At 40.4% G+C, this 24,799-nt stretch overlaps 1 protein-coding gene across 2 annotated transcripts in view; it reads right to left on the bottom strand.

The window, feature by feature from the left end:
* Window positions 1-2,505: 2,505 nt before the first annotated feature.
* The window catches only part of LOC146555364 (calcium-activated potassium channel subunit beta-4-like), a 39,785-nt gene continuing 17,491 nt past the window's right edge, over window positions 2,506-24,799 (bottom strand). For both annotated transcript variants that reach the window (XM_085250857.1, XM_085250856.1), the window contains exons 3-4: window positions 7,090-7,217; window positions 2,506-4,285 (exon numbers count right to left, since the gene is read on the bottom strand). In XM_085250857.1, coding sequence (XP_085106983.1) covers window positions 3,961-4,285; window positions 7,090-7,217 — 453 coding nt within the window. In that variant the 3' untranslated portion in view covers window positions 2,506-3,960. The remainder of the gene's footprint in view (window positions 4,286-7,089; window positions 7,218-24,799) is intronic.

The raw sequence follows: 24,799 nt of genomic DNA, 5'->3' as shown, positions 1-24,799 counted from the left end.
TTTCACTGAAAAAGCCTCTAACTCTTGTTTCGCCAATTTGTAAAACTGTTATTTAAGATAAAACAATGTTTGAACGTTTGCCCGGTGCCTTTTTTTGTGTAATGTATCTCTGTTAGGGCACCGAGCTGCACACTAGTCTCTGACCCTGAGCTGGATAAGCGGAAGAGAATGGATAGCAGGATGAACGTTCATCGTCCAGGAAATCAAAAAAAGAAATAATTTGAGCTGGAATTTATTGTAGTGCTCCTTGGTACATTTGAATATTTCTAAATTTTCACAAGCTGATTATGACTGGGAACCAATAAGAAGATTTTGTGAGACATTTCTGTGGAAGCAGTACATACTGCCTCTGTGGGTACCTGTATAACGTACAAGCTATAAGCCTCCTGTCCCTTAGCTGTCAGCTCAGAGGTTTTTCCTGCCTGTACAATCAGGGTTGAAGCCGAGCGAAACCATCTGCAGCACAGAGAATCCCCCGAGCACCCGCACACTTTACTCACATGGTCTAGATTCTGTCCTCATTACTTCTGAAGGCAGCATGTGGAGGGAACCCCGGGCCATGGGCATGTGTCGTTTTTTTTTTTACCTTGGAGTGATACCAAGCAACAACGTGTCTGTTTAACATCCTACCACAACCTTGTTATTGTCCTCCTAATTAGACTTACTGACGCTTTGCTTTGTTTTGAAGCGTTGAAAAGTGAACAATGTGGCACAAATTAAAGTAGAATTCTACTTCTAAATACTTTAAAATGCAGTTTTAATGGGCCAGAACCCCTATACTGACAACTGCAGTCCTGTAGATAACATTGGGATCTAAAGTTATCCATTTATGGATATTTTTCATAGAGTAATATTTAGTTATGGTGTTTAGCTTTAATGTCCATAGAAGGATTGAAGACTAAAAAACATTAAGAACTAGTAGTCTAATCCATAATCACCATAATATGACAAAATTGGTGATGTTTCAATTAAAGAGACTTATGATGTACTTGAAACACCACTTCAATGTCCATAGAAGGATTGAAAACCTTAACAACAACAACAACAACAACAATAATAATAATAATAATAATAATAATAATAATAATAATAATAATAATAATAGCAAAAGTGTACTTTACATTTCCACCTTTTGAGCTTTTGCCTTGTGTCTTATTATTTTAATGGTACTGACCGGTAAGTTAAAGCCACGTGCATTTTGATGAACCAACTCATGATTCATTCATGATTTGCTTTAGGTTTGGTTTCAACTGGATGGAAACCTGGCTTAGTGAAATGGGACAGCACGTTTAACATCTTTCTTTTGACATAATTAGGGCAGTTTCAGCCCAGTTAGAGGAAATAATAAATTGCCAAATTTAGACCACAGAATGTTCTACCTCCAACATTCACTTTTAATTATATAGTATCAGACAAAAGTAATCTGTCAGTTGCTTCAGGATGCTTTATATCTTAAAGTAAAAAAGTTATAACTGACTTGCAGGCGCCTGGTCTCTTTTACACTCTACTTTGAAGGGAAACTGTGGTGCAGCTGATTTTACTGAGCTGAATACATGAACTTTGTATTTCTTTGGGTGCGACTTGAAGGGTAACGTTGTCAGTAACATTAGCTGTGGTTGTTTCTGCTGAGCTCCCTGCTGTCTGCCAACACCTTCACGGTTCAAAGAGCTCTTGCATCGTCAACCCTATAGAGGATTCGAGTCCCTGAAGCAATAGGATCCACTAATGGGCACTCTGATGAGTCACCAGTGTATTTGAATACATAAATTAATAGTGCAGGTTTAATTATTTAAATTGAATTCCAAATATTGATTTAAAAATACCCGTCTATTTGCCTTTTACTGGCTCTTTATATTTTTCACCTCTTCACTTTTTACCTTAAAATCCAGTCACAGAGCTGAGCAGCCAAAATGTTAGAAAAACCCACACCAGTCGACCTTTCAAAAAGGTCTTTGGAAACTCTGACTCTGAAAGTATTTCCAGAATATTCCAAGACTGTTTTAACCAACTGGATTTAACCTTCTAATATCCACCAGGTACCTGGCAAACCTTTTAGTGTAAACTTTAGGGCAGGGGTCCCCAACTCGAGACCTCAAGGGCCGGTGTCCTGCAGTTTTTAGATGTGTCCGTGATCCAACACAGCTGATTCAAATGGCTAAATTACCTCCTCATGTCTTGAAGTTCTCCAGAGGCCTGGAAATGAACTAATCATTTGATTCAGGTGTATAGACCCAGGGTGAGATCTAAAACCTGCAGGACACCGGCCCTCAAGGCCTGGAGTTGGGGACCCCTACTTTAGGGTTATATGGGCTTCAAAAACTAGAGTTGTTAAATGAGAGTTAAATGTCAGTCTCACAGTCTTACAGTTCTTCAGTTATGTCCATTTGTGTATGCAAAACAGGTGAAAATTACAAGGAAAAGTTGATGTGAACCTAAACTAGTGATCTGGCAGATGTTACGAGTTTAAAAACATCTTGCACAACCCCCCCCCCCCCCCCCCCCCCCCCCCAGTAAACAACCAAGAGCACAAGAGACGACTAAACAATCCAGATATTTTCTATGACCATTGATACAAATCAAAGAGAAAACAACAGTTGTGACTGTGTGCTGGTAAAAACTTTTTTCATCAAAACAAAATCATTGCTAAGCTCCTATAGGGTTCAAATTGTACTATAAAAGTGCTGTAGTAGACAACTATTTATCTTCACATATGTAATATGTCTCATTTGTTAGAAGACTGATGAAAGAAATTCTCAGCAAAAGACTGCCTTGAGTTGCACAAGCTAGAACAGCAGAGACAATCCTGAAGGTAACATCAGGACTTTGCACCTCTGTTAAGAAACATTCATGGCTACTGGGACTTGAAGGGAAACTACATTAATAAGAGAGCTACAGAAGAGCAGTTACTTCCCAAGAGTCAGTCCTTATGCTTGTCTTGTCCTGACTGCATCATCAATCACAGCGCGAGGGTTTGGGTTGGGCTTTGATAGCATCCTATTAAATCTAAATCTCTGATAGAATCTCAGCTTTCATGCTTTGTATAACAACTTAAAAACACAAGTCAAAGATCAGCACAAGGTGTCAAAAAATTCTAAGAATCAAAAACCCTACCTGATTCAAATTTGGCTGATCTCAATCATTTTCTTGCGACAGTGTATTTGCCAGACTCACCTCAATCCAACTTTGTCCACTTTTCTAAAATTGAAATTAAGATCAGTGTTTATCGTTTTGAGATTGGAGGAGATCCAGCTCTCATCGCTGAGGCAAAAGTAGGTCATAATGGGACTTCCAGTTCAATAATCTGAACTGGAGATGGTTAAATTTAAATAACTTTTAGCCCATTCCCAGAATATCTTGAACATATATTGTTCTATATGTGATTAGTTGCTGCTGGACGAAGCCAGAAACTGATGGATGATCACTGAAAGATCTCTGATGAATACAGATTTTTCCCATTTAATAGTTGGAACAAACTTATTTATATAGCTGGTCTATAACAAATTATATAATCCAAATATTGGAGCTCACAAGTAAGCTGAAATGACTGAACAAGTATAACAGATAAAGATACTTGATAAGAGACCCTTAAAACACCAGAACTTAATAAGTCTGGGTTTCTTGATGACTAGAAACCAGACCCAAAGTAGAATCAGCTATCAGTACCCAACACCAACTACCCTCATTTAAACAGCCTTTCATTGCTAGTCAGAAGATTTCCACTGATCCACTTTAAGCTAAAATCAGGAAAAAGTCTGAAGTTTTGTATAGTCTTCCTGCTGAAATCTATAGGCAACAGTGGATGTCCCCTCATCTTCACCTCATTCAAACATTCTGATCATACCAACCAGTCCGGACAGCAATGGGTTGTTGGTGGCGTCTTTAGCCATTAAGTCGACTTCGCCCACCGGCTCATTGGCATTCTTAGTGATTTCATGCTGAAGAAACATCTTTCTGCTCGCTCTAATGTTCCCGATCTCTGCGCCGCACTGGGACCGCAAACAGCGGCAGGGTCCTTGAGGGCGATGACAGCTCGGGGTCAGAGTTTGTCGTGAGTGGGTCTCTGGCCTTGCTGCCGCAGCGGTCAGGTGGCATGGCAGACAGGTCTTGGCAGACCTCATAGGAGCACTTCCTCTTCTGGAGGGCCTCGGCTCGAACAGCCAGGGAGCGAGCACATACCGTCAGGAGCACAATGAGTGTGCCCAGAAGGAGGGAAACCATTGGCCAAAGAACACAGTGTAACAGGACACTGGTGTCATGGGAACGGCGCCACAACACGTCATCAGGCCTGAAATAAAAAGAAGAAAAAGTAAAAGCACGAATTTAACATGGTGTTAAAACACTACTCTTGGGATTGACTGTTAATTCACTGACCTCCTGCAGGTCCTTCTACTTTTACTCCTTTTTCATACCAAACCATCTCCTGTCACTAAAATTAAAGGCTTCCTACTAATATTTCATGTTACAGACAATGAAAGCAAGATAGAAGCAAGCACTCCCTTAATCACATCCCATCAGGAAAGCTTTGTTTGAAAGTGCCGAATCAGGTGAGCAGTAGAGTAATTTTTCCACAGTAATGACAATGATTTTTTTCTATAAGAGGAATTGCCCCCTGCTGGTCATTAGAAAGAATGCAGTTAAGGTCCATGGGCCTCACTCGGAGTATATTTAATGACTAGCTTGCTTAACTCAACAAGTGTTTATGTTGTTATTCATTTAGGTAGTATAGCTAATGTTACATTAGCTGGATATCGTTAACTGCAATCCAACATCGGCATACTCAAATAGACATCTTACTAAAGATAAACAAAATCTATCTCTCCTTTTGAAAAGTGGCATTGTCTCATTTCTGAATCTCAATCTTCACATGATTAAAATGAATTGTACACCTAACAATTTAACAAAGAAAGGCAAAGCTGCTTCTATGTAACAACAAAAACTAACAGCAAATTTCCCAAAAATAGAGTTAAGCTATCTGCAGTCTAACTGAGCACACATTCATCTCCACAGTTAGCTGTGGAGCATCTTTAATCATTTCAGGGTCCAAAAAAGTTAAAATGTACAGCACTGCTGTTACTTGTAAATGAAGACAGAAAATTAAATATCAGCAATGTTTGGGCGGCTGGTGAAATCTTACTAGTTGACAGATAGTGGTGTGATAACTGGTGGCTAGCTATAGAGCTGTGGTTAGGCTAATACAAACACATTAGCGGAGGGAAAATGGAGGATGAGGGTTAAAAAGTGTTCAGTAAAGTTCATGCTGAAGTGAGCATCTAAATTCTGGGCCATTATGAGATCAGTAAGGATTTTGTGAACTGTGAATCATGCCGATGCTCTAGTGGAATCCCAAAATAAAAATTAGGGAGTTGGAAGTGACCAGAAGAAAGATCTCCTCCAGCTGTGCACAGTCTAATTTAAGCTCTCATACTCTGACTGACACCACCAAAAAGTTTTGGGATATAACCTTCATGCCACCTCTGAAATAAGCCAGACATCTAGAGACTACATGCTTTTCTAAACTTAATGAAAAAAGAAACTTTGCGTGTTCCAGTTTGTTCTCTAAAACACCAAAGAAGAGCTGATGTGTAGCATCAATGAGCTCCCACTGGGGCCTCATTTATGAACCAGCATTTCCTCATTCGGATCTTTCTGGTGCAGAGATAAAAATAAAACTAACCAAGGTCACAGGTAAGCACTGACGGTGAATTATCGGAGGATTAAGCTGACACGCTAAAGCAGATCTCTGGCTTTTCTTTGTCTCATCAGTTTTTTGGACAGAGCCTGAATAAAAAGAGAGGAAAGAAGAACTTCTTCAAACATCTCTCCTCCTGCTCTTATTATGTTTCACTGCAGTATTTATTTTCAGGTTGTAACCTCAGCATCCTTCTGCTGTTCTGCTCAGTATCTCCTGCTCACCTCTGATAATCCACCTTCATCATACTGTTGACCTACATTTTCACCTTTATGTCATCGGTAGTGTGATAAAGGAAATTCAGAAAGTCAAAATATCTTATTTTAGATGAACAGCAAAGTCATTTTTTTCTGCTGGTCTCTATTTGACTCTGCAGTCTTATTTTCACTCTGGAAGAAAAAATCATTCTGATTAGTGTGATAATCTAGTTTGAAGCATCATCTACTCGAATTCCTGACAACGTCACTGCTGACGGTACACGACTGATTTTTTTAGGTTTAATTTTGTACTTGTTCCATGTTCTATAGACTGAAATTATTCACTGGTTACAAGATATATTTTGAGAATTCAGGCTGGAGCCTGAATTGATGTTTCACATTTTTTAATTAAAATAACAATAATGTATAAGGCATTTAAAATCTGAATGAATGAAGTGGCTCTGGGATTTTAATTAAAGGTTATTTTTTATTCATTTAAACAATTTTTGGTCCAACGATTGAAAGACCAACGGTTTGAGGATTTTTGGCATTTGACAGGATTTTGTTTGAAAATGCAGTATAATCACTTTGTTTTTCATCATGTTTTATATGTATATTTTTTATGTATTTAAATATTCAAATAAGCATGAATGAACATTTCTTAAAAATGCATCAAAGTTAAAGAGCTAAGATACCACTTCTCATCTGAACCTGCAACATAAATTCACCCTGAAAGCAAAATGTAAATAGAAATCATGTATAATGCACACAGAGCACTAATGAAACCAGAAGAAAAGATGAATATTACAATAAAACTATAGTAAGATAAACCTTTAAATGAATAATATGATGGTATTATTAGACAGTAGGTAAAACATGGCATAAAAGAAATAAAAATTTGAATTTATATTAAAATTTTAAGTATAAGCATGAAGTTTGAATCCTTCTAGGGCACTGACAAAAAAATGACTTTAATTATAAGTTGAAGTGGAAAGACTATTAAAGTGAAGTCAGAGGTCACTTCTTGAGGGTCAAAGGTCAGGAACAGCAAATTTGAAAGTGGAAAGTGTGTCTGTCAGAAAGTCCGGTCATTCGTCTTCTGTGGTAACAATGATGTGACAGGATCACACTTTCTTTGATTTCCAATTTATCTGAATCGCACCTCCAAATAGACTGAGCTGTAAATGTGTGCGTGAGCCTCACCGCCGCTGCTGGTTGAAGAAGCAGATGAACGACTGGCTGTTGACCTCTTTGGTGAAGTAATCCTCCCACCACAGAACGCTGTCTCTGTTCTTCTGGTTGTCCCTCTCACACGGAGGCACAAACGAACACTGCGACAAAAAATTCAGCACAAATATTCAATTTAATTTACATGAAGTTTTACATCATATAAACATCATCAGCACACTTAGACATGTTTACAGCCGGATACAGAAACTGTTCTCTTTTTCTAACGCCTGTATTTAATAACACACCTGTTTAAAGTTTGCATTATTAGGGGCGTGGCTTCTTTGACTGACAGGTGAATGGCGACTGTTGTGGGATTTATCTTTAATGTATTGTCCTTTAATGTATTGTCTTGATGAAATGCTTTCATGTTACTTAGTTTAGTAGATCTGGTTCACACCTCATTCATGCCGGAAAACAGACGGTGAGAAACTGGTGAATGTCTTCCAGGAGACGAAAACCAGGAGACGGAACCTCACACAGGAAGACTTGACCCCAGAGGGGGGGAGATTCACACAGGTGATAGAGAGTCTTTCTGTTTAGAGCCAAGGTGTGAACTGCAACTGTAAAAGCCTTTTGTTCTGCGACTGTGTATAAAAGGAACCTGAACTGTTCATTGTGAGAGACGACTTTCAGTGCCCCCTGACTGACGTCCCTCCTTATGCATAAGATAGCTGAAATAAAGGTGTTGTTACAACTCATCGTGTCTGCAGGATTTGGTAATTAAAATTTCCACAACAGGACACAGCCAGCTGTAGCTGATAGCTGCCTGCTAGGTTACACCTCAACTAACTGAAGTGGATCTCTGGACCATGTTTGTGCTGCTGAAGCCTTTTGGAGCATTTTAATGACATGATGTGACCAATATTATGGCTGCTGTGAGGTAACTGTACTAACAGCATCTAAACAAACTACTTCCTGTAGTTTGCCAACACTGCTAGCTAGGACTGGCTAATAACGTATCCAAATATAACACTTCTGGTTTTAGAAAAAAGATGGTGAAAACCACAATGGGGTTCAAAAAGCTGAGCCTGGTTCTGCTGGAGGTTTCTTCCTCTTAAAAGGGAGTTTTTCCTTCTTACTATCATGGAGCTTGCTCATGGTGGGGCTTCTGATTGTTGGGTTTCTCTGTATTATTGTAGGGTCTCTACCTTACAGTATAAAGTGACTTGAGGTGACTGTTGTTGTGATTTGGTGCTCTATATAAAAAAAAAAAAACTGAATTGAATTAAATTGAATATACAGTTTGTGATGCAAACAGGTGAAAACAAGATTCAAAATATACAACATATAAACTGTGCAGACAAAACTTAAAGGGTTTGACAGAGTGTTTCAGTGTTTCATCACATTGATTTTGTGGCAGCTCTTAAATGAATAAATAAATGACAGTGATTACTCGGCAGGAGGTGCTCTAATGAGGTCACAATAATCTGAAAAGTTTAAAGGGGGGTCAGCATCGCGTTGTTTTTCTTCAGTTTTATTTTCAGCGAACAAAAATAACCTCTGTGACACACACACACACACACTCAGATTCATGTAGCAGGAGGTTGATTGGTGTCTGGCTGGTTCCTGTGAATCGACTGGTTGCCATGATGATGACTTGATTGGTGCAGAGAAGGGGCAGGGGGTCGTCTCCATCAGTCATGGAAGCTGTGGACTCTGTGGAACTGTGGTGGATGTTTTTAACCGAATCAGAAGCTCAAAGGTCAAAAGCAGAACGGAGCATCTCTCGCCAGCATGGAGCCACACCTGAGTTTGTGGACAGTAGGTGGAACTAAATTAAAGATGACAGCCAGCTAAATGATTCCTCTGGAGGGGCAACAGCAGCTGCTTGGATTGGCTTCAGTCCCTCCCTGAGTATGTGTAGTCACCGTATGAAAGCAGAAAAAAATCTCTTTGAGCTAATTAATGCACATTTATTCCCAACAAAGCTCAAGAATAATCAACCACTCTTCTCCAGATGAGGTACCAGTGTGCACAGCTGTGGCCCCAGATGTGTTACTGCCGAAATACGTTACATTTATTCTTTAGTAGAGCAAAAAAATCACCTAAAAACCAAAACTAATGCAAATCTACGAACGAGGATTAGGGTCACTGGAAGAAAAAAAAAAGTGGGCACGTCTTTTTTTTTCTTCTTTTCCAGAATTCTGAAATTAAAGTCAGAATTCTGACTTTTTTCTCAGAATTCTGGAAAAGAAGAAAAAAGAAGAAGACGTTCACACTTTTTTTTCTTCCAGTGACCCTAATCTTCTTCCGTACAAATGTCATAGAAAAAATAATCTGAAAAAATTAAAACATACAGCTCTGCTATCACTTCCAACATAAATGAGGACAGAAAACTAAACAGCAGTGATTTTTGTAGGGTTACTGAAGTTGGGCTAGCTGGTATATAATGATGTGCTACGTGATCGCTAGCTACACAGCTATGTAAGCATAACAAACACAGGGAAGCTGGAGGATGAATGCTAACTTTTTTCCACTCCATAAAATTTAATGGGAGCATTCCAGATGGTTAGAGACAAATGCAATCACATAGCAGGATGCTGTAAACGGACCAAACTTCAGTCAGGAGAACAACTGAGATAATCCATCCACAATAGGAGGTTAGTCATTAATATACTGAAACATGGGAATAAAGCAGCTGCAAGAGAATGAATCAATGGTACAGAAGTGGAGGAAGCAAGAAGAGTGGCTTGAGTAAAGTTTGACTTATCTGACTGTTTTGTTTCGCTTAACGTGCCTTATAATCCGGTGTGCCTTATGGTGCGAGAAATACAGTAGACCTTTGAACGGTGCTAGAAATTAAGCTCTTTTTTTGCAGCTTTGATTCACCGGAGGGGCTAATGGGGGTGTCCCTTATTATCTATCGAGAGTTTTTTTAATGTGGGAGTCTGTGGGGACTGACTTACTGAGGGAGCCTCTGCTGGATTTTAGAGGAACTGCAGGTTTTGATTTCACTACAATGGATTTATTTTTCAGACCCTGGGGTCATCGCTTCACTGTGGCCATGACTCCAAGTGCATGTTTAGTGGGGTAGGTCTGTCTACAGTTAAAATCCTGAGAACTTGATGAATTTTCATCTCGTTTGGTATTAATTAATTTCTGGGGCAGTTTTCTGATTTCCCGTGGGCCTCCCACTGAGAAATCCTGCCAGTGTTCTGAGGACTTTCAGATTTTTCCACAGCTGTTCACTTTAATTAAGATCAGGAAGTAAGGCCCTTCTCAGCACACTCCATGCTTTTTACATGCATATTATCCTGTAGCAGGATTGCTGAGCTGTGACCAAGTCAGACTCTCTCTGACACCAGGTGGTTTGTTTCCCTCCAGGTTTTACTGATAATCTTCTGATTATGAGTCCAGCGCAGGTTCAACACAGCCAAGCAGCCCAATAACACACCTGAGCCTCGTCCATGTTTCTCAGCAGGGATGCTGTTGTTTTCTTTTAAGGTTTATTCTTCTGTGAGCGCTGAGCTTGTGTGACTCACTGAACTGCTCTTATTCAGGCTTTTTCAGGCTGGCCTCTGAATGTGGGTCTTCCCTCATCGAACCACTTTCATTCAGAAATATTTTTATGGTTGTTTTCACACCTTTCAAATCAAAACAGTTTGATATGGCATCAGTTTTAGGAGTGATGGGGAGGATTATTTTCTAATTTCTCTGAGTTGCTTTGAGAGTCTTGCAAGATTACTGGCTTAGTGAGGTAACCTCATGTGTTATGAAGCAGGTGTTTCACTTATGTGACATAACAACTCAACATGTACATAACCAACACCTACTAACCAATCAGCTCCCTGGAAAATTATGTCATCATTCCTGCAAAAGCCCTGATGGCAGTAGAGTTCTTTTAGATATAAAGTTTCTCATGTTTGATGTCAGGAGCAACTTTCTCTCTGCTGAATGCGAGCAATGATTTTATTGATCTACAAGCCTCGATATGTTGTTAGGATGATGATGAGAGCTGCGGTTTTTCACTGTGCATAATTTTCATAGACAGAATTGTAAGTGCAGGTAAGAGGAGAAGGGAGATGGTTCAGGTGGTGTCAGGATCACCTCTCTGCTTTTCGCAGCTGATGTGGCTCTGCTGGCTTTGTTTTATGATGACCGTTAGCTCATACTGGGTGGTTTGCAGCAGAGTGGCTGGGAATTAGCACCTCCAAGTCTGAGGCCGTGGTTGTAAGATGATAACTGAACACACCCACTCCAGGACAGGGACGAGGTGCTGCTCACAGTGGGATGAACAGAAAGCTTGTCTCAAACGAGTGAGCATGAAACCAGGTAGTTGGTGTTTAAACATTCAGCTACAACCATGGGCTCTGGGTAACTGAAAGAATGAGACTGTGGATTTAAGTGGCAGAGATGAGCTTCCTCTGGAGGATGGCTCGGCCTTAGGCACTCAGAGCTGAGCCACCATTCCTCCACTTGGCAAAGAAGCAGCTGAGGTGGTTCAGCATGTGATTATGATGGCTCCTGGACTCCTGGGTGGTGCATTCACTGTCTGCCTGCAGAGTTGGAGGTGGAGTGAGCGGTCTGGGGGCTACTCCTGCTTGTGCTGCTGTTGGTCCGCCAGAAGGAAAAGACAGATGTTCTAAGTTTTTTGTGGTTCCCTCGTTCCCTATTTTTTCCTCACTTGTCAACCAATCCACATCTAGCAAATGCTAACTTTTACGCAGATGGACACATTTGAGGGACCTTGGGACCCTTTGCTTAACCTGAATTACACTTTAATCCTGGCCTGGAAATGCTTTTATGTCCCCAGAGAAGAGCTGCAGGTGACGTCTGAGGAGAGTGAGACCTGAACATCACTGCTGCCCTGACAGCCTGGACCCACATCAACTGCTGCAAAATGAATGGGCTGCTGCAGAAGGCTATTATGAATATCCAGTCCAAATACAGGAGAAATAGTTAACTAGATTTGATCTTAGATTATCTGAATGAGTGGACTTCGTGTCTGAAAGTGCCCACTGCTCACTTTCTAACCACAGGTGGTATTTTTTGGAGACCTTTGTCTTTTATCTAAAAACTTACACTTAAAATCTGAGCTCCTCAGCTCTCATTTGCTTGGGTGTGAAGTGGTCTGCCTGTGATATGTTGGACAGTTACTGAGAGTGCAGAGACGTCAGACCGTCGGGGGTTAGTTTCTGCCTGTCGTGCAGTCAGTGAGACCATCTCTCTGTCTCTGTGTTTCAGGTAAACGCCCGCTCATCAGCCCTCTCAGCTCAGCAGCCATTCATCACCCGTCCAATCACACTCGGCTCGCCTGATGACATCATAAGTGAGGCTCCCTGCCAGATGATTGCGGTTGCCATGCCAACAGGCTGAGGTTATAATTACGTGTGTGTGTGTGTTGTGGTGTGTGATAAGCGCCCTGAATGAGAGGAGTTTGGGTTTGAAGCAGCAGCGGCCTGCTGCTGACAGGATGAACCATCACGCGGCGATCAGCGAGCAGCAGCGCTCTGAACACGCAGCAGGTTTGCTCCACGCACAAGCTCGCTTCACTCCAGCCTCTGATTGCTGTTATCTCCCCTTCCTCACAGTCCAAGCGTGGACTCGTTCAGGCATTTAACAGCACTTCTTTAGAATCAAACATCAGTCTGTGTTTGTTTCCTTTTAAATCAGGAAAAATCTAATTTATTTGACGATATACAGCAAAATTCATCTTAATTATTCACACTGACATTGGAAACAGTGAAACAGTTTTAAAATCAAAAACTAAAATCAATAAAAATTTACAAAATCTAGGGCTTGGAATATGGAATAGTGTTGTTAGAGCTAACAAGCTTGTTAAAGCTAACAACACTAAGAGAAATATGCATGTTCATCCTGATAAATAGGAATGTGACATTGTGTAAACACTTTAAACATTTTAACATGGGCGTCTATGGGGACTGACTCACTGCTGGAGCCTCTAGTGGACTTGCAGGCATTAGCATGACCTTTTTCAGGTCTTTGCCTAACTTATGCAAGGCTCTAGAGTGCGACCAAATTGGTCACATATGCAACTTAATTTCTCAGTGGTGTGACTAAAAAAAATCCTAGGTCGCACTGGTTCGACCAGCCGTTCGAGTACAAAAAAAAATCTCTGCAACTCTGAAAGTCTCTGTGTGATCAACAACAGACACACATTATGCCCATATCATGGTCTAAACCAATCAGAGATAGTCAGGGGCGGGGCCTCTCTGATTGGCCTGGTCCAGATATTCCTGTCAGCCTACGTGTATATAAGTTTGAAAGCGCAGGTGGATAGAGGGAGGTGAGTAGCGATATCGATTCATTAAATCCTGAATTGACTTTTAAATATAAATATATTTTGCCAGAAACGCCAGAATCTCAGGTTAAAGCTCATAAAACTATTTTAACAACAACCAAACAGTAAATGAGAGCAGGTAAACAGATTCTGCACAAAGACGTAAACACAGAGCACGACGCATCAGAATAAGCGAGATGTCGGCTTTCTCAACCGACAGCACATACTTGGTTAGCTGTCAGGGCTTAAAGCCGACAGCTCACTGATTCTGATGCGTTGGGTCCGCACTTTGTGTTTACGTCTTTTTTGCACAGATTCTGAAGCTGCAGGCTTTTTCTCTCTCCAACCAAAATTGACTGAACCAGCAGCAACAAAAGCAACCAAACTACACTTCACATTTGATAAACATCGTCATAAATTCCCTCTTTTGCTGTTTTGCTTCCACCACAATTAAATTCCCACTTCCTGCACAGCTCTTTCTTTCTATCAGTGTAATTCTAGAACAGTTTCCCATCTCAAATCTCTGTTTTCTGCATTATTTGTTTGCTTATTACGCACAAGTCATGTACTGCACAGTTGGTCGCTGTTTTTCTTTTTCGTTCTCCCAAATATTACCTCCGACAAGAAAGCCTAATTTCTACTGTTTAATAGTGAAGAAATTTAAACTTTATAAAATGATGGCAAATTGCAAAAGAGTTAGCTGTGTTTCTAATAAAACCCTCTGTAACTTTGCTCTCCTTCACTTCAACAGCATCAGGTAATGTTAAAATGTTGATTCATGGTTTTCTTCAGTTTTTGATCTGCTATAAAAAGCCAGGCCAGGAAAATCTGCTACATGTTTTTCTGTGTTTTATCTTCATTTACTTTGACACAAAGGCATCTGCTGTGATGCTCACACCTCAGATGAAGTCTCACAAGTGTCAGTACTGATAAATGAACAGAATTATAATTTTTCTGAATGTCTGAGTCAAAATTGAATCGAATCGAATTGGGACCTTGTGAATCGGAATCTAATGGATTATAGAAATCAGTGATGATACCCAGCCCTAGTGAGTAGCCTAGGCCCAACAGAAGTGGATGTAGCTGTGGGTAATAAGAAAAGATGAAAAGAACGATTGATAACTTTTTCGTTAAGTTAAGGCCTGATCTGTCTGAGATTCGTAGCCAGTGCTCTGACACGGAGCCATCAACCTATGAACACTGAAAAAGCGGTGAAAATGCGGTTTTAAGCGATACTTTTTCCACAGCTTCAACCACATGTTAGAAGAACTTGAGAGGTCCTGCTGCATTAGGAGCATTAAAAGAGTGAGACGGTGAATGATCTGTCACAAAGATACTCAGGTAAAAAGCTAGTTTGACGCAGTTTTGTACAAAATGTGTTGTTTTTTTTTTCATTCAGTCTAAATTTCAGTACAAACTCAGCTTGAACAAACACTTGACCCAAATAACCAGGAAACGACTGGGACATGACAACACACAATTAGCTGTGAGTTGAAGAACATCAATCATGTTCTGACAGGCTGACAGCACAAACACCGTCTGTCTTGATTAGATCAGACAAGGAGAAATGTTTTTTGATTGGACGGTAATGAACATGTGACCTTTGTCCTGCAAAGATCAGCTAACTGCACTGAAGCTTCCAGGAGGGAATGAGGGAACTGTCATTTTCCTCATGTTGACATAGGACATCAACCTGGAAACTTGCTAGAAATTTAAAGAAACACAAAGACCCGCAGTTCCTCCAGCGTCCACCGGAGGCTCCAGTTAGCTATTAGCAGGTATCTGTGTCCGTGTGATACAGGCTAGCTTAGCCTTTGACACGCATTCATGGCAAATGCTAAAGCACCAAGAGGCCAGTGGATGATATCATAGTTGCTATGTCCATCTCAGTCTATGACTAAGACATGAAACAAGCTCAGTTTTTTTCTGTAATGGATTAACAGCACCAACTTTACCAACAGTGTCACCTGCTGTACCTGTGGAATTACTGCTCTTTGGTTTTTCTGTAAATTTGCTCTCACTTTAGGAAGCCTGGTTCATGTTTTACTCTCAGGTGGGTTTTTTTCAGGTGTTTGTTGTTGTGTCTTGTAAGACAAAGGTTCTCAGCAGGATTCTCAGCTCTAGCTGACGCTGCGGGGAGTTATCGATCTCTTCACTGATTTTTATATTTCTTATTGATCAGCCGCGTGGGGGCTCTCAGGAGGTCACATGTTCAGAGCTTTCTGTTCACTGCTGAGCGGCTGTCATTATTTGTTGTTGGAGAGGAAAAAAAATCAAAGAACTGCAAGGAAATTTAAATCAATCCAACAACCACAAAAGCCTTGAGACTACAACAACATGTGATCACCAGCATGTGATCACAATAGCTGCAAAACCACTAGGCAGCTAGTAGACAGCTCCCTGTCAGGGAGGCCACGCCTCCAATGATGCAAACAGTTAAAAACATGGAGTGGGGAATTATCTATAGAGATAAACCAGTGTTGGTATAAGGCTGGAAACATGTTTGTTTCTGATGTAACATTTTAACATGGGAGTCTGTGGGGACTAAGCCACTGCCGGAGCCCCTGCTGGACGTTAGAGGAACTGCAGCGGTTGGATTAACAGACAGGGCGGTAGCACAGCGGCGTTTCTGTCCTGAATTGGAGCAGATAATCGGAAGCTCTGAGGTTTTTGGTCTTCTGTGACCTGCTGTCGCCTCTCAGTCTGACTCGGCTAAACAGATTAACATGAGGTCATGACGACCTGTCTGTCCACCTGTGTGCCTCTATGTGGATGAACAGTATGGTGATGAATGAGTGGCTCAGCAGTCTCTTTAACCCCTTCAGTTCTGCTCCTCATAGTCACAGTTTTTATTAAAATCTATACTGATGGGAATACAAACACACCTTTAGGGAGCGCTATGGAGCCTTTAATAATTTATATATTTGACTTTCTATGCCAAGTCTCAGGCAGTGTGTAAATGATGAAGAGATGCTTGGATCAAACACTGCAGCATCCACTCAAGCTTTCAGTGAGGAGACGAACATGTGGAGATCCTTCACTTGAAAGGTGGTCAGCCTCTCTGACGGCCAGCTGATACAACGACAGCCGTAAATCCAGCTGAATTTTTATTAGTGTCTTGTTGACGTCTCACCTTTAAATATTCATCGAGTACATTTAGAGAGCGCATTATTTCTCTGCATGCCCATCAGAGCGCAGCAGCAGGTTATAGATCCACTTGATGATGACTTCATACTTCTCAGCATGGATTACTGAACAGACCAGCTACAGTCTCACAGAGCAAAATGAATAAACCACAACCCCCCCCTCCCCCCCCTTTCCATATTTTTATAATTCATCTGTTTAACTTCAGTCTGTCATCTTGTCATCTGTAGTGGTTAAATAAAGTACCTGCTTTTGACCTGGAAACCAAAGAAATCCTATTTGTAGGAGCAGTGGCTGAAAATCACTTCATGTGTGATTTTAAAGAATATCACAATGTTCGGTTAAAGTTTGCACTAAATTCTGCGCTGGATCCAGATTCAATAATTAATGAAAACACTATTAAATAAAAATAAGCACCTCATTTTTTTTTTAATGTTGACTGATCATCAACATTCAACCTGATTCAGGTTCTTTGGAAACTTCGACACCTGCACAAGAACTTCAAATTAAATTACTTGAGACACGCTTAAGATTTCTCTAAAGCACCCAGAGACAAAACTGGCCATTTACCACTTGTCAAAGATCAGTTAAGGTCCAGGAATTGAGTAAAGTATAAACTAGTACAGTTTAGGTAGAGGTCGAACACACTTGTTAGCACACAAATGTCTGAACGGCCTCAGCTGAACATTTCCTCTGAGGCAGAGGAGAGGTGGAGAGAGGTAGCGTTTGTCCGCAGGGACAGTGCCTCCTGGCTGGGCAGGAAGATACTGACAACTGCCTCCCACCTCCACTGCGTCCAGGAGCTCCAGAAGCTGCCTCATCACAGTTAATTAGTTTAACTTAGCATGACACACACACACACACACACACACAAGTCATTATTGCTGTCGTCATTCTTCAGTGATTATATTAAATGTTTTTTTTCTGTCTCCATGAACCAAATATACTTTCATAAATTAATAGTTCGGCTTATTTCTGTTGACCTCTCCAGCTGCTCTGAGATTTGCTGTATTTGTAAGCTCCAAATGTCCTCATATGAACAGAAAAATGAAAAATGTTTGCTGCCTACTTCTTTGGGATTAAAGCATAAAAAGGTCAGTATTAAAACACAACACCTGCACTCTTTTAAAGCCCCGAGCAGCATAGATATAATGCCTTCCATGAAACAGAGCAGACTGCTGAGTTATATCTGTATATCTCATGACTGATCAAAAAGCACAAGGTAAAAAAAAAGAAAAGAATCATATGTGTTTCAGTGTTATAAGTTTATGAGTAACCACAGTACATTTATGTAGGGAGGACCAAAACTGGCCAAATAATAAATAAATTTTTATATACAGAAGATGAACCACCAAATTTTAAAAGAATAAATTAATACAAAATAAATGATAAAAACAAAAAAATTATATCATAAAAAGGTAAATCAATGCCAAACTAAATGAAACATGATAAAAGAAATGTAATATTTTGAGTATTTAATTGCATTCATTTTATAACTGGGTCATTTATTTCTTATTGTATTTATTTATATTTGAGTTTTTAAATTATATTATTTTGACATATTTGATCTGCCATATTTAAGTAGAGTCTAGTTCAAATCATTAGACTTCACACAGGCCTAGAGACCAGTTGGTGAACCCCTGGCAACCATCAATAATTAAAAATAATTTTAAAGAAATTTTTGACATTAAATAATTAGAAAAAATAAAAGTTTTAGACACCTTTTAAAAGATTCCAGTAAAATCTGTTTCCTTTGGCGTTGTGTTAAATGTCCTCATACTGATAGAAAAATGAGAAAACACAAAGTCTACAGAGCAACCTTTTTGCTGGTTATCTTTAGAAATTATTAGTTTGGGGTCAAAGTTCATTATTGATATTAAAATAATGCAAAAGGTAGGACTTTGGGTGGGGAGATTATTACAAAACATGCATGTATGTGTGTGCAGCTGCCCTCTGGTTACCTGCAGCTCTTGTCATTTACATTTATGACATAATTAAGTCACAGACGAGGAAATTACTCGGCGAGTAATTAGCTGAGTGAAACCGCCCACCTGCCTTCATCTCCTTGCTTCCTTCCTCTCTTTGCTGTCACACTGTGTTCATGTCATCGCTTTATTCAGCTGCCAAATCCTCATTTTACTGCTCAAAACACACGATTTAGAGCCGATTTGTTCGCTACATGACAGAAACCGGAGCAGAGAGGGAGTGTTAAATCAATCTGCCTAACAGGAGGGGAGAGTGAGACGTTTCTTCTGCTGCTTGTCACAGAGAAAAATCAGAGTAGATGTGCAGTAAACAGCTCAATGACTCCTTAATCACCAACACAGCACACACTTATTCTGCTAAATAAAACCCGCAGTTTCCAGTGGGTGCGTGCAGCAGCCTTCTGCGTAAACATATGTGACCAGAGCTGCAGCTCACCTTAATTCAGTCTGATTAACAGTTTAATCCAACAATACAAAAAATGGAGCGTTAGCTATTTACATCAGGATTAACATTTGTATTAAAGGAGAACGGGGTGAATTTAGTGGCATCTTGATTTGAAATGGAAACTTCAACTTCTGTGGGTGAAAAATAAAGACAACAGCCAAGAGCTGCTGTTCCTCTAACGTCCACTAGAGGCTCGATATGGGCTCAAAATGTGGTCATAAATATTTTGTACTTGTAAATCACCAAAGTTGATTCTGTCCATCTGGACGTAGCGTTTTCTGGGAGAAACGTTTCGTCACTCATCCAAGTGACTTCTTCAGTCTCAGCTGACTGCAGGTTTCCCCAATCTTATAAACAGTACATTTGCATAATGACTGAAACCAGCCCACTGAAGGAACAATGGGCTGTGAGGCCCATACTTAAGATAGGTACATAAGATACTTGTAAATCAGTTTTGTACTTGTAAATCGGGATTTGTATGTGTAAAAAGAATTTGTGTGTGCGTAAAAAAGACATGCAGCTTGTGGGGATAGGTTAATTGGATAATCCAAATTGTCACCTGGTGTGAATGTGTGAATGAATGTGAGTGCGAATGGTTGTCTGTCCCTGTGTGTTAGCCCTGTGACAGACTGGCGACCTGTCCAGGGTGTACCCCGCCTCTCGCCCTATGACAGGGCGCTGGGATAGGCTCCAGCGCCCCCCGCGACCCTGAAAAGCAGAAGCAGAAGCGAATGGATGGATGGATGGATGGATGGTAAAAAAGATTTGGGTGTGGACTTAGCCAAAAAAAACCCTGCAAGTTACAAGTACGAATTTTGACCCTATTTTTCTTCCTTTCATCTGATTGGAATGTCATGTCAATCACAAATGTAACAATCCAATCAGAGAGCAGATGGGTTTGGCTGTCGGAGGGGCGCTTTTTTGAACTGCAGGTCCTTGAAGGGTAATACAGTTTGAAGCTGGAGGATCTCTATATAAATATCCGATAGCAGCTAGGTCCCCTAACTTTCAGCAGCTGTTGAAAGGATAAAGTTGTGGTATATCAGTGGTTAGAAATACCATTATTACTTTAGGATTAGTTTAACACAAAGTCAGGGCTGACCCGGGACCATTGCTGTGAGTCACAGTGTGCAGCATAAAAGTCCTTTCACATCGGACACAGGATGTGCTGCTAATGCTAACTAAAAGCCAAGGATCCAGAATTTGTTGCGCTGGCTGTTGGGCTCTGTGGGTTTTTGCAGCAGCTCTACCTGTACTAGATGCACCTGCTCCTTGTCGTTTCTATCTCTGACTTTACTGCTTGTGGATTTTAATACAGATTTTACTTGCTGTCATCTTGTTTATTTGTGTTTTTTGTTTTTATTTGTTGTTTTCTGTATTTTAATGTATTAGATTCTATTTTATTTATGTCTTTTTCTCTTTGTAAGGTGACCTTTGGTTTTAGAAAGGCGCCTCAAATAAAATGTATTTTTATTATTAGAACATTACGCTACACAACATTTACAAAATATCGCCTCAGGACAGCGGGAGCCTTTAAGACTCTTTGTGAAAGCTCATAATGCCAAGTCACCAACAAAAGCGTACACTTCAACGCCAAGAAGGTGTTGGCAAGGAAGCCTCGGCGAAAGCTAATGATGTGCAGCCACCCTCACCTTCAAAGTCAAATACTACTCAAATTGCTACAACTGAACAAATAGCCAAGGACATTGCAAGTATTTACGCACACTTAAGGAAACCTCCGAGACACAAGAGAGCAAACCCAATGCAATTCAAACTGCTACGAGGGCAGTGGAGGCTAAGTTAGGGGATATTGGCTACTCGCTTAAGCAATGCCGAGTCTTGCCTGGATTTCCTTGAGGATGCCAGCAGAGCACTAAAGGAAAATTCTCCTGCAACTAGTGACGAAGTGAACGCTCTACGACAGGAATTACACCACCTCGAAAACAGAGGACGGAGAAACCACCTGCGCTTTGATTGCTTTCCAGAGGGCTGCAAGGGTATGGACGCACAAAAGAGCGGCATTTAATCCCTGTAAAAGGCTGTTACACGAAAGGAAGATCAAGTTCTCCCTACTGTTCCCAGCGTTGCTTGTGCTGAAAATGACGGAGGGCAGACGTGAGTTTATCGACCCAAAAAAAGTCCAGGACTACATTCTGTCTTTACCTTAAGGGAATTATTTACAGTCAAGGGCTTGGATTTAAAAACTGCCCTTTTTTGCCATAGCGTAATTAACATGCCATTGAATAACAGGCCTTGGCTGGTGCTCAGTTATAGTATTTAAAATTATTGATATATTTTGCACCTCCTAACTGTTTAAGTTTCAATATTATAGGGTCTCACGCTTTGATTTGATTTATTCACTTACTTTAGTTTTGAGAATACGACGCAATCTGCTTGGTAGAGAATCTCACTAAGACTATTAAAGACTGTCTTTCAAGGGACAGTTCTAACCAACCTGCACAGAGGTGTGTTCTGGGAGCTAAGTCCTGAAATGACTGCTCTGCTCACAATGCATTGACTTGGTATGCTGCTGCTGCAGGCAACGGGTCCTGTTTATTACTGTTTGACTGGTTAGAGTCACGGACCATAAAGTTTATGTTTTGCTTTTGGGGGCTCCTGGCCCACCTGAGGGTAGCTAGTGTTCTCTGTCACCCCAGACGTATTTGCTTAAATGTTTATCAGTTGTTATTTTTATTTACTTCCATATTTTATTTATAGCCTATTTTATTTATAGCCAGCCATCCATATATTGTCCACTCGGTGTTGAACTCCTGGTTTTAATAATATGTTACCCCACTGTTATATGTCCAATACAAAATGCATGATGGCGAATAAGCACCAAAGGCCCTTTACCTTATTGACCTGGAATGTAAAGGGCCTTAACCATCCAATTAAAAAAAAGAAAATCATTACATTTATCAAATCAAAAAAAGCTCACATTGCCTTTCTCCAAGAGACTCACTTGTCCCCCCAGGAGTTGGATAAACTTTGCCGTGATTAGGTGGGTCAGGTATTTTTTTCATGTCAGAGTCAGAGTAGGGGTGTAGCAATTTTGATTCATAAGCAGCTACAGTTTAAATGCACCCGGATGGTTAAGGATGCAGATGGGTGGACATTGCTACTCTTGGCTGAGATTCAAGATTTCAAGATTTTAATCAATATCTGTGCACCAAATGTTGACAACCCTACCTTTTTGGTAATTTGGAATGTATAATTAGCTATATGGGTGATTACCCAATCCTGATAGCAGGGGACTTCAATTTGGTAGTGGATGATAACTAGATCATAGCACTCCCTCACAGCGACACTCTAGATCAGCTTCAGTTGCTCTTAAAATGTGTAGGAACTTGGGTTTAGTAGATGCATGGAGAGTATTCAACCTATCCACAAGAGATTACACCTTTTATTCTGCCCCCCACAATGCTCCGTCGAGGATTGATTATTTTCTTATGTCAAATTTTATTATGCCCTGAGCAATGTCTTGTTCTATTGGAGGTATACACTTATTTGACCATGCCTCGGTGCTCCAGCATCTGACCTCATTTGGTAGCCGCTTCAAGTCTCCCAGATGGAGGCTAAACTCAAGCCTTTTGCATGATTCTAACTTTCTTCAATTCTCCACTAAAGGAGTGAAGAATGGAGAGCTTCCACCTGAAGCGGGATCTGTATCTGTTCAGAATAAAAGGATTAGGTTAAAACTTAGAGTGGGACAGACATTGGGGTCCTGACAAGTCAGAGATCACAGAATACTGTTCTGCTGTTATGCTGAGGCAATTTTTACATGTTGTGATCTGTATTTAAAGTGGACTGTAGTGTTCTGGAAAATTCAATAAAATGTTAATCCCAAAAAGAAAAACCTTTCATACACGTATTGACTGAAACTCAGTTTACACTGACCTGGTTCATCAGTCATGCCTTTCCTTTCTCTCCGCTGAGCAACTAACTTTACCTCACGTGTCCCGTGTAACATGTGATTCAGGGCTGTGCGTTATCTCATCTGTTTCTTACAGTAATGCTAATTAAGTTGACTCCTAACTGTGGGCCCCCAAAAAACTGAGACAACTGTAAAATAGGCACACTCGATAGGCACACTTTAGAGAAACCACCATCAATTTCTTGGAGCGTGTCAGGCCTCTGCAGGTTGTGAGGCCTTTTAGTGATAAATTTTAGGACAGAAGGCAGAGTATTTAGAGACTTCTGATGGCTTTCCTGGATAATGAACTCAGGATGAAATGATTCTGGTATTTTTAGTGTCCAGTGAAGCAGCGGAGAGATTTCAGCCTACAAATTGACAACACAATCTCTTTTTAAGGGCTGACTAAAGTTTTCTTGATTCTTGACTATATGGAAAAATGTCCTCAATCTGTGTCTTTTCAACCACGATGGAGTGACCTTTGGCACAAGTGATTATCAAGAACCTTGGAGATCATCAAACTACACTTTAAATTCATGGCTATGAAACTCCCCAGATCACAGTCTGATCCAGAATCTATTTAAAAAGCCCACAAACCAATCACTTGATGAGACAGGAAGACATGTCCATCAATCAGTATCCAGCACACCACAGAGAGTCACAGTGACGAAGAAGTCACGAAGAAGTGCCATTGCTGTAAACACTGACTCTGTGCATATATTTGATTTATTTCCCCCCCCCCCCCAAAAAAAAAAAAAAAAATCTTTGAAACATTTATGATCGTTCTTCACTAAATCATACGTCATACGATGCAACATCTAACTGACCCGACACGTTTGGTTACAGATGTGGACATCAGTGGAAACATTTGCAGCAGGACCAGTCAGTGCCGAGAAGTAATCCTGCCATAACACCAACATCTGCAGAGCGCTGTGCTGAGATATTACCGAGCTGCAGCGAAGCCAAAGCTGCTTTAGTTTGTTGCTAAGACTTTAGAGTCGGATTTCTGCACTCATGAAATACTTTATGGGCTGGACACACACACACACACTCACTAATGTAACCAGCCTAGCTTGGATTGGCAAACTCCATTAAATTTGAACTGAACAGTGTGTGTGTTTGACAGAAAGCCAGAGGGACACTGTGAGTTTGGACTGATGAAGTGCACACAAAGAATAAAACAGAGCAGGACAGAGAAATTAATCAAACACATCAATCCATCACCATTATGACTTCATAACTTTCAGCTGGATAAACTTACAAAGACCAGGCAGAAACATTTTTTATGTTATGCATTAAACACTCCCCTAAATTCAGGAGTGGCTCTGTAACTGAACAACCTTGAAGAATGTCTCTTTGTCCCTGCTGCGGCTTTAATCCAGATCCGTCTCACATTTAAACAGGTCTGAACATTACAGGCAGACGTCTGGGGTCATTTCTGTGAGAATCTGCTAATAATTGCTTGATTTCTTTCAGTAGCTCCTCCCATAACTGTGTTTATATCAGCATGTAATAGCAAAGCGTCAGCAGTTTGAGGTTTGGAGGTTTCTCATTTCTTCCCCACCTTCAACTTTTCTTTATATGCTTGTTAATGTTCTCCTGGTCCTGGATTTTTGGACCCAGAGATTTTGCTTTGTTGACTTTTGTTGAATTTTCATTCTAATGTTCTTTTTGCTTTTGAGTTTATTTATACTCATCCTCATGTCCTGCTTTGAGTTCATTCTGTTTAGCCTCTTGTTATTTCTGTCCTGTTTGTATGGTATCCCACTGGTGTTCACAACTTACAGCAAGCCCAAGAAGTGAAAATGGGACATAAGCAGAGATGTTATAAGAGACAGACATAGCACTCCTGAAATAAAAATTTAGGAAATGCAGGTCGAAGTAAAACTCCCAGGGGAAAAATGTTTTTCAAACATTTAATTTGGATCAAACCTTTTAAGTGTTTGTATTTTAAG

The sequence above is a fragment of the Mchenga conophoros genome, linkage group LG17, assembly GCF_057382185.1.
Source record: "Mchenga conophoros isolate Kocher_MC1m ecotype Shallow Benthic linkage group LG17, M_conophoros_male_GT1.1, whole genome shotgun sequence".
NCBI classification, from domain to species: Eukaryota; Metazoa; Chordata; class Actinopteri; order Cichliformes; family Cichlidae; genus Mchenga; species Mchenga conophoros.
This window is presented reverse-complemented; position numbering and strand designations above follow the sequence as displayed.